This window comes from Triticum urartu, chromosome 7A (genome assembly GCF_056163025.1).
Source record: "Triticum urartu cultivar PI428250 chromosome 7A, HENAU_Tu73, whole genome shotgun sequence".
Lineage (NCBI taxonomy): Eukaryota > Viridiplantae > Streptophyta > Magnoliopsida > Poales > Poaceae > Triticum > Triticum urartu.
Window position 1 is genome coordinate 646,668,167 of NC_141879.1, and position 9,964 is coordinate 646,678,130.

Consider the following 9,964-nt stretch of genomic DNA (forward strand, 5'->3'; position numbering starts at 1 on the left):
AATCTCGGGCAAGTACTATACCGGTAGACAAAGGGAATTGTATACGGGATTGACTGAATCCTTGACATTGTGGTTCATACGATGAGATCATCGTGGAACATGTGGGAGCCAACATGGGTATCCAGATCCCGCTGTTGGTTATTGACCAGAGAGATGTATCGGTCATGTCTGCATTATTCCCGAGCCCGTAGGATCTACACACTTAAGGTTCGATGACGCTAGGGTTATAGGGAAAGTATGTACGCGGTTACCGAATGTTGTTCGGAGTCCCGGATGAGATCCCAGACGTCACGAGGAGTTCCAGAATGGTCCGGAGGTGAAGATTGATATATTGGACGAAGGGTTTTTGGAGTCCGGAAGTGTTCCAGAGGTACCGGGTGATGACCAGCATGACCGAAAGGTGTTCCGGGAGCCCCGACAAGTGTTGGGGGCTTCATGGGCCAAGGAAAAGGAGTAAACCAGCCCACTAAGGGGCTGTGCGCCCCCCTCACCTATTCCCACGTGACCAGGGGGTTTGGGGCGCCCCATCTAGGGTTCCCACCTCCTGGCTTGGGGGCCAAGTCACCCAAGGGGGAGATCCCATCTGCCCTGGCCGCCGCCCCCCTTAGGGGAAACCCTAGGGCGCCTCCCCTTGCCCTTGCCCCTATATATAGTGGAGGTTTTGGGGCTGCACAACACACGAGTCTCTCTCTCCCAAGGCGCAGCCCTACCTCTCTCCCTTCTCGTCTCTCCTAGTGCTTCGCGAAGCCCTACTGGAGTACCGCGCTCCTCCACCACCACCACGCCGTCGTGCTGCTGCTAGACGGAGTCTTCCCCAACCTCTCTCTCTCTCCTTGCTAGATCAAGGCATGGGAGACGTCACCAGGCTGCACGTGTGTTGAACGCGGAGGCGCCGTTGTTCGGCGCTTAGATCAAAATCGACCACGATCTGAATCGCTACGAGTACGACTACCTCATCCGCGTTCTAGTAACGCTTCCGCTTAGCGATCTACAAGGGTATGTAGATGCACTCCCTTCCCCTCGTTGCTAGATTACTCCATAGATTGATCTTGGTGACGCGTAGAAAATTTTAAATTTCTGCTACGATCCCCAACAGTCCGACGCTGCCCCTGTGGGACAGTGCCGCCGGTCCAGTCTGTGTAATGTCAGACTGGCCGGCGCACTTGTCGGGCTGTTTTTTTATAAAAAAGCTAAAAACGACGGTGTTATAAGCGACGGCAACAGTGCAAAGAAACAACAGTAAACAACGACGGCACTACAGTGCATAATGGAGACATCAAAATAAACAGAGTAAAAATACTTCTTGCAAAACATAGTCTGTCATCAACAAATACTTATGTGGGTATCTTAGCAAATAGTCTGACATAAACAAAGTCTGACATGAACAAAGTAAAATAAGTCTCATATATCATAATCTAACAATTAAAAAAGATCTCATAGATAGAAGCAATCCATCAAAAAACTGTCTTCAATCAAAGGGCGAAGCAATCTTCCATACTCCATAATTCAAGCAAAGTTCCTACATACCAAAACAGTAAGATATGTGTTAATTCACAATAAACAAATAAATTTGGTTTGAACAATAAGATTTACATGAACATACGAAAATCGTACTTAGGATTTTGAGGGCACGTGGACTTATAATGACCAGTAAGACCGCACTGGCTACATTGACGTTTGCTTTTCTCATCAAAAGCTTTAGGTCGCCCTTTTTAGTGACATCAGGACCATCCTTACCGCGGTCTTTAACATTTTGTTTTGGTGCGCCTTTGGTGTTAACTTTTGCGGGATCACGAACCAGAACATGATCTTGATTAGGCTCAAATGCATCGTCGTTCACAAACTTTTTCTCCGCACTAGGCTCATCCTCCTTAGTGTAATCATTATCTATTATGTCCCTCAGAGCCGCCTTCAACTTGTCGAATAAAAATGGTTTATCGCTTGCTTTATAAGTTGCTTCAGCAGATAAGATAGTCACCTCGCTGTACCTAGCTCTGTCCCCTGCACCTGCCCATCCCCACGCAAACAGATCGCTAGTGCGCTTCATGGGAAGTCCACCCCTTACAACTTGGCTCAACCTGCGCAGTACTAAACACTTAGGTATCTCACGTAAGCGTAGCTGAATCAGAACGTGAAGAATATGTTTGCAAGGAAGTCCTTTGCGATCCATAATCCTACAACTGCACTTCACGATTTCTTCGGAGTTACCTGGGGTGTAGTCCACAGTGAATCTGATATCCCTATTTTCTTCCATGTCAGTATGAATCTGTGAGTGTCTGCTCCTCTCAGTCTCTCAAGGACCTCAAGCTCCCGTGCCTTCTTCATATCTTCCTGTAAGATATAAAAGTTTGCCGCAATGAACTCACGGGCAGTTGATTTCTCAATATCTTTACACTCATCCAATACTGGTGCTGGGACTGTCTATGAGTTTGTGTAATCGTCATGCGCCTTGTTCTCACAGAGACGAACTATGCAGTTCTCATAGTGCACAATCATATCAACAATAGTCATACCGGAGTCTAGATGCAAGTGAAGGCAGGAATTCAGACTCTCACTTCGCTGGTTACATCTCATACTTAAGAAAAACCCACCAGACAGATATGATGCAGCCCAAAGCCTTTTCTTCTTGTACATCCTACGTAACCATGTCTTTGTTTTCTCCGACTGCCATTTGGTGGTAAACGCTGCCCATCGCTCCTCAAATATTTTTTTGAAGTGGCATAATAAAGTAGAGACATGAACTCCTTTAGAGACTTATGATGAAGGTGTTTCTGCATGTTCTTCTCGATATGCCACGAGCAAAGACGATGCCAAACCTCCGAAAGTACCTTTCTGATGGCCTTAATCATAACTGCATCTCCATCAGTAATTATTGACATGGGCCTCTTCTGACAATGAGCCCTCAAAAATGTCTGAAGCAGCCAGACATATGTATCTTCCGTCTCGTCAGACACAAGAGCACAACCGAATACTGTGGTGCAACGGTGGTTGTTCAGACCGACAAAAGGTATAAATGGCAATGCCATACCTATTCATCCTGTATGTGCTGTCGAAGACAGTCACATCACCATAGTCAACATAGTCTCGACGTGATTGAGAATCACACCAGAATAGGTTTTTCAGCCTTCCTTCATCATCGACGGTGTGCTCAAAGAATAAATCTGGATCCCTCTCTCTTCTGGTCATCATGATCCCAATGGCAGTGTCTGCATCACCTTGTGCAAGCAACTTCATTTTTTCTCTATAACACATGTTATAAAGCTTCTTCCTCCCAAAACCAGCCTTTGCATATGACTCGTACCTACTGACGACATAAATCATATGTTTCCTAATTCCATCACCTGCCATAGTTGAGATCTCAGCTTTCTGATATTCTTTTATCTGATTATGAGACCGAAGAAACGCGACTTCATCCGGTCTAGCTAGAGCGTGACTGTGATCATCACTGAAACTGCTGACATACCAAACATTACGCTCTTTATCAAGTTTCAAAGTTATATGCGCATCGTAGAAGCAACAAGTCTCTCCTCTGAGCCTGCGGTTCCTGCCTTCCATTGTACAAAGTTTTGCATGTCGCTTCCCAGCTCTCGCACACAGATACTTTCTCAAGTGCTTAGTTCCCTCACAACCTTTCGAATATTTCAGCAAGTCCTTTCTTACGCTGAAACCACGCTCGTAAGCATACTGGTTATAGAAAATGTAAGCCTCTCATAGTGACCTGAACGTCCTCCTCATGACCTTCCAATGCCTGTCCAATGATTCTTACTGATATTCATCAAATCCAATGTCAAAATTAAACAGATCATCACCAACACGCTCATCCTTCCCGCTTGGACCATCTACATCTCCCTGTAAATTAATGCATGAAACCATGTATGTCAGTCAATTATTATTTTAATATGTAATGTATGTAAGTTTCAAAACTTACTTTGCTGGAGCTTTCATCATGAGATTCATCAACGTGTGATTTGTCACTTTCGTCGTCCACAATATTCCTCACAAAGTCCCCATCCTCGTCTATCTGCGCACATTTCAAAAAAAACATGTAAGCGCTCATATGGTTATTATGTCATTTCTTCTCTTATTTTATTAAAACATACCCAGAGTGCACTTTCAGCAAATGAATCATCTATATCCATATCATCATCATCATCGCCATGTCGCTGCATGATGCAAAAAAACATGTAATTGTCCGTGCGATTTATCATATTTATTCTTTTTATCAACATTGATCACACTTACATTGCCACTATAAGATTCATCCAAACTCATGTAGTTCTCCTCAGCAGGTTCATCCATATTCAGTGACGAGGTTCCGTTATCCTCGCCGTAATCATCGCCATCATAATCGCCCTCCTCCTCTAACTATACATGTTTAAAAAAATTTAAGATCAATCGAACACCGTGTAACATCATCCCTAAAATAATTTGTTCATCAAGCACAACGACGTCGCAAACCAACCTCTTGCACGGCGGCGAGGATGTCAGCTGGATCCATTTTGTCTGATGACGAACGCGCTGACGGTGTGACGTTGCTGGCCGGCCGAGGCAGGTGTCGACGGCGTGAGGACGATGGCCGGTTGTAGCAGGCGGAGTCCACGGAGGAAGGCGGCGACGAAGATCACGAGTGGGCGGCCATCTGCGCGACGGGAAAGGAACACGGCGGCATCGGCAACGGCGCCGGGGCACGCGCAGCGGCTTGTTTGGGTGGCGACCCGGGCGACGGCGACTTCGTGGAGACGGGGGCCGATGTGGAGACGGCGTGGATGCCTTTAGGGTTTAGGGTTACGACGGCGGGCGTCGGCGGCTCCCGTGACGTTTTTTTCAATAATATCGACGCCAATGTGGAGACGTGCGGGCGTATGGCGGCGACGTACGGCGACGGGTGCGGGTACGCGGGCGGGCGTACGGGGCGCGACGTACAGCGACGGGTGCGGCATACGCGGGCGGGCGTACGACGTCGTGCGCGGACATACGGCGTCGGAGTGGGTATTCGTATACCTAATGTGAAATGACCATACTACCCATTATACCCTTTAGGGGGGCGGGGGGTTGTACCGAAGCACTCCCCTCTTTTTATTTACTTGGCAAGAAATGTGGGTTTCATAAAGTAGGCAGATGACTCTCATCTTTCTGTTGCATACAACGTGGGTGCTTGTTGGTTAAACGTCCATTTCTGCAATAGAATCTCTCTCCAAGCTGCTGCTTCCAGTTAAGTGTCACAAAAAGATCGTGAACCTGTTTTGGATGCGCGTTATCAGGTGTTTTTCTTTCTTTCATTAACTTGGGAAAGGAACATGGCTTCTGCAGTTTAATTACAACTTGAGATAAGTAAGCAGCCCATGTTTGTCCCAAACTGTGAAGTAACCAGCAGGTTGGAGGTTGAAACCAATGGACTGAATTTGTGAGCCCAAGTGCATTGTGAATTTTATAACAAAAAAAGGTGTGGTTTGGTACCTGAAAGATACTCCGTCCGTCTCATAATATAAGAGTGTTCTTGACACTAGAGTAGTGTCAAGAACACTCTTATATTATGAGACGGAGGAAGTACATTTTAGTTATGTTCAGAGATGTATATACAACAAACTTGCATCAAGATGCATAGCAGTTTTTTTTACGAACAACAGCAGTTGATGCTACTTGCTTGGAGCTCTGGCCTTGAACATTGTCGGCACTGTTGCACACTATATCTTCACTTCGGTAACAAAATGCAAAATTTGGATAAATATTGTCTGAAATATCCCACCTTTACTAAAAACATTCAAAACAGTATAAGCTTGTATCTGACGTTATGATCGAAACAACTGTTGTTGATCTGGTTCAGAGAAGATGGTAACACACTAGTATTTATGTGAACCATGAATACAAACTTTAGAAGAAGCATGATACTTTGTCTCCTATTTGGTACACAGACACGCACAACTTATCGAAAAAGGCTTTCCGTCCCGCTTTATAGATAAAGCAAGCACGACAAGGTAGGTGAAGTGGGGTATGGCAAGTTCGTGATTGCTTTCTCTTATGAGCTTTCCACGCACAATTTGACTTGACGTCCCATTAAAAGGAAAAATAAAACACTTCGAAATGTGAGTCTATCCACATTGCCATACTTGGTTTAAGCATGAATGTCTTTTGAGCATCAGGTCCAGCTTGCTCACCCAAAAATGGGAATTATCTCAGATAAATGAAAAATTGATGTTAGTTTTGTAAAATGATACATTTAGATGCATCTTGTTCATGCCAATCTGAAAAAATGATTTGCAGAAGTTCATTTCCTGCGAACAAAACCCTAAAGAACCTGAACATGAACAACCTGATACAGTACATTAAAAGCAGCTAGAACAAAAAATGGTTCAAAAAATGCACTTCACTCTACATACTCTAATGCAGGTTCAGATAATATACCCCGGTTCAGGATCTCCAAATTAACTTCAATTGGTTGCACTCACTCAATCAAATAAGTAGTACTTACAAACCAGTAGCTGCATTACTACTACCTACACAGCTCATAGTCTCATAGACATAACATGCACAGTGCGGAAGATCGTGGGCCGCATATACTTCACTGCATCCTCCTAGCCGTCCTAGGCTGTGGTGTTGTCGACTTGGGAGCGGCGGCAGCGCCGGCGGCAGGCCGGATCATATCAATGCGGACGGTGAGCGTGAGCGTGTCGCCGGAGAGCAGCTCCTGGGGCACGGCCAAGAACATCCCCTGCCCCGGCGCCGGCGCGCCGGTGGACAGCGCGCTGCTGCTCACCGCGGAGGCCATGAGGACCAGCCTGTCCCTGTTGTCGCCGCCCAGGCGCTCCACGGAGAGCTTGCACCAGAACTGCGGCGCCGCCTCGCCGTCCGGCCTGACGCAGACCAGCGACACGGCGGTGGCCGCGCCGAGCGGGCCCAGGGACACGAGGAACGCGCTGCCGTCCTCCTCCCCGACGAGCGCGTGCCAGCGGCGCGACACGGAGAGGCCGAGGTCCCGGGCCCGGCCGTAGCGGACCGTGGCGGCGGGGCGCCGGTGGACGGCGGCGAAGTGGTCGAGGAGCGCCGCGCAGTTGCCCGCGAAGCCGCACGCCGGGTCCGGGCAGGAGCAGGGCGCGCAGTGGCACGCGCGCTGGTGGTCCGCGGCCTCGTGGTACACCACGTGCCGCTCGCAGCCGAACGCCCTGTAGGCGCACGGCACCTTGGCGGCGCCCACCACGGCGTCCAGCTCGCCGCAGTGCGTGCTGGCGCGGCTGCAGATGGTGCTGTGGACGGCGCGGCAGTGGTAGCACACGACGTGCCCGGCGGCCTCGCACTGCGGCCAGAAAACGCAACACAACCCCCAAATCATCAGCTTCCATGCCCGTTGCACTTGCAAGATGGTAGACGGACATGGATTTCTTCCAGAAATAATATGTGGTCGCTCTCTGGGGGCGAGGGGAAAGAAGGGATCACCTTGAAGACGGGGGGCTTCAGGGGGAGGAGGCAGCCCTGGCAGTGGAGCAGCGTCAGGTCCATCCTCACGTCGATCTGCGCCGGCGCCATGGACTCCGCCGCCACCGACGCGCCGCCTCCTTCGCCTCCGTCCTGCATCATCATCAGCACCTCTCCTTCCTCTGGCTCTGACTTCACTTCCTCTGCGCTCGCCCTCTTGCCGCTGCTCTCCCCTCCCTCCATTGCTATTTCTGGCCGCGGCGTGTGTGCGTGCTCGATGGTGAAATAATGGAGGAACTGCGGTGACCCACCCAGGACCGAAGAGGAAAACTGGGTGGCAGCCGGAATGTGGAGCCGGCAGAGCATTCCCAATAAGGAAAGAAGCTGGTACAATAATTTGAGTCCGTGCAGGCTCAGTGATTATTCGATTTGAATGCTCAATGCAGACTTTTATTTGCGATAATTTATCTCTTTATTGTTGCTTTACGAAACTGACGGTGTGAGATTTGGTCTTATGCTAAATTAGTTGAATGCCATGGGTTGCCAAGGAACAATAAAATTAGACATACAAATATTGATTGATTAAACATCCCTGCAATTTAAAATGTATATAAAACTATTGAAATATAGCTTGAGAAACGATCTTATATTGTGAGATGGAGGGAGTAAGATTTTGTCATATGGCATCTTGAAAGGGACAACGAAGATTTTCTAATTATTTAGAAAAATCAATCAAAAAGCAGATACAAAGGGCACACCACATGAGTTGTTGGAGTGAAGTAAAGCCAAAATCAACCTCACTAAATGTTCTTAATGCGTTCGGACGGGGTGCGAGGATTTGTTGTTGAAGGCGAAGCAACGGTTTTCTAAAGGTTAAATAAGGTTCTTTTCATCTAGCCCTCGTCCCGGTGGTGCATCTAGCATCATCGAAGGATGGGAGAAGGTATGTCTCCGGCGAATCTCGCGAAACTCGGTCGGTATTTGTCTTTGATGAATTTGTTTGGATCTGGTCTATGTTCGTCCGCATACGTGTGTATACACATTGGATCCTTCTGATTTAGGTTTCTCTTCACCGACGACAGTTGTTGTTCCGGTGTGCTGGCCCTTTGGGGCCTTGACACGACAACTTCTTGATTTCTACTATAACAAAGTTTGTCCCGGCTCCGATGAGAGAAGGGCAATGACGATGGTGCGGCTTCGTCTCCTTGTAGTTGTTCGCCACGCCAGACTGGGTCCTTGCAGACCCGGACCTCGTGTTGGCATGGGCTGAGGACCGGTCCAGGATCATCGTAGAAGCTTCTGCCGACACCGCCTCAACGACCAACTCATCAAAATTAGGCTGACTGAGTCACTGCGCGCCACTCATCTCCTTGACGAAAAGGGCAAGCGCAAAGCAAGGGGCGTGCTGACTGAGGCGGCGCTTGCAGCGAAGAAAGCTAAGCAGTTGTGCTGTGTGAGTATACCTGGCCATCCCTCGGGCCGGGCCGGGCTTCAGGCCGAGCCTGACCAAGCCCGACGCAAAAAATCCAGGTCTAGGCCCAGCCCGGCTCGGGCGTCGGTCCTAGAAATCAGGCTCAAGCCCAACCCGTCAATGTAAAAGCCCGTCAGGCCTCGGGTGGGGCCTCTTTGTTAAATGGCAAATGTGGCGGGCCCAGACCCAGCTCAGCCCGGCCTTCGGGCTTAAAATCTAGGCATAGGCACAGCTCCTGAGCAACGTTGGCCGTTCAGACCAGGCTGCCCATGACTAGGTTGCCCATGGCCAGGCATAGCTGTCAGCCAGGGCTGCTGCGGAAGACACGGGCTAGGGAGGCCACTCGTCCGGTACCTGGCATAGTACAATGTACAATCGAGAAGCATTAATGTGCGCATCAAGAGCGCATCCTCGCGGTGTCCACGTCGGATCGCTAGAGACAAAAAAAAAGGTTCACTGGGAGAGTCGATTGGGCAAAGACTAAAATAACACCCCCTTCTGCTTTTTCTCACGAAGCAAACCCCAATATTCATCTCCGCACGCAACTACTCCTCTGCCTCGCCGCCGCCGCCGCCATTGCCGCACCCCATCTCCATCCCATTGCAGCAACACACTCCTAGCCTACCTCGTCTCCCCTCCGCCGGTGCGGTACTAACAGCCCCCACCGAGCCCTAGCAGCAGCAGGAGTTGTGAACATCGCAGATCAAGGGAGTGGTGGATGATTTAGGTCACGAGAGGCGAGGAGATTGGGGATGGGGGCGGTGGAAGGAGCAGGTCATCATGAGGGTGGCGGGGCCCCGCTCGTCCCTCCTTCCTCGGTCTATCGCGGCGTCTCCTGCCCGGGCTCATGCGCCCACAGTGGCAGCGACTTCAGAGAAGGGCGAAGGGATCCCGCTCTCTCCTCTTGCGTGATGCGTCACATCTGCTCCTCCCATCCCTCGCCGCCATCTCCTGGCCTATGGCTTCCTCGGGGCGCCATCGACTCGATCTGTCATACCTAGGTCGCCGGCGCAGCGGCTGTCCATGGTCATGTCTGGATGTCGTCTTGGGCACAGGGATGCAGTGTTGTTTGAGGATGAAGAA

The 9,964-nt window shown here is 49.5% G+C and overlaps 1 protein-coding gene and 1 pseudogene across 1 annotated transcript; both read right to left on the reverse strand.

The window, feature by feature from the left end:
* Positions 1–1,468: 1,468 nt before the first annotated feature.
* On the reverse strand, positions 1,469–4,639 carry LOC125519235 (protein FAR1-RELATED SEQUENCE 5-like; annotated as a pseudogene).
* A 1,777-nt stretch (positions 4,640–6,416) lies between these two features.
* On the reverse strand, positions 6,417–7,812 carry LOC125522522 (E3 ubiquitin-protein ligase SINA-like 4). The gene is made up of 2 exons (XM_048687574.2): positions 7,432–7,812; positions 6,417–7,291 (listed from the first exon to the last, which is right to left on the reverse strand). The coding sequence occupies exons 1-2, from the start codon at positions 7,774–7,776 to the stop codon at positions 6,560–6,562; spliced, it is 1,077 nt and encodes a 358-aa protein (XP_048543531.2). The 5' UTR covers positions 7,777–7,812; the 3' UTR covers positions 6,417–6,559.
* Between the last annotated feature and the right edge of the window lie 2,152 nt (positions 7,813–9,964).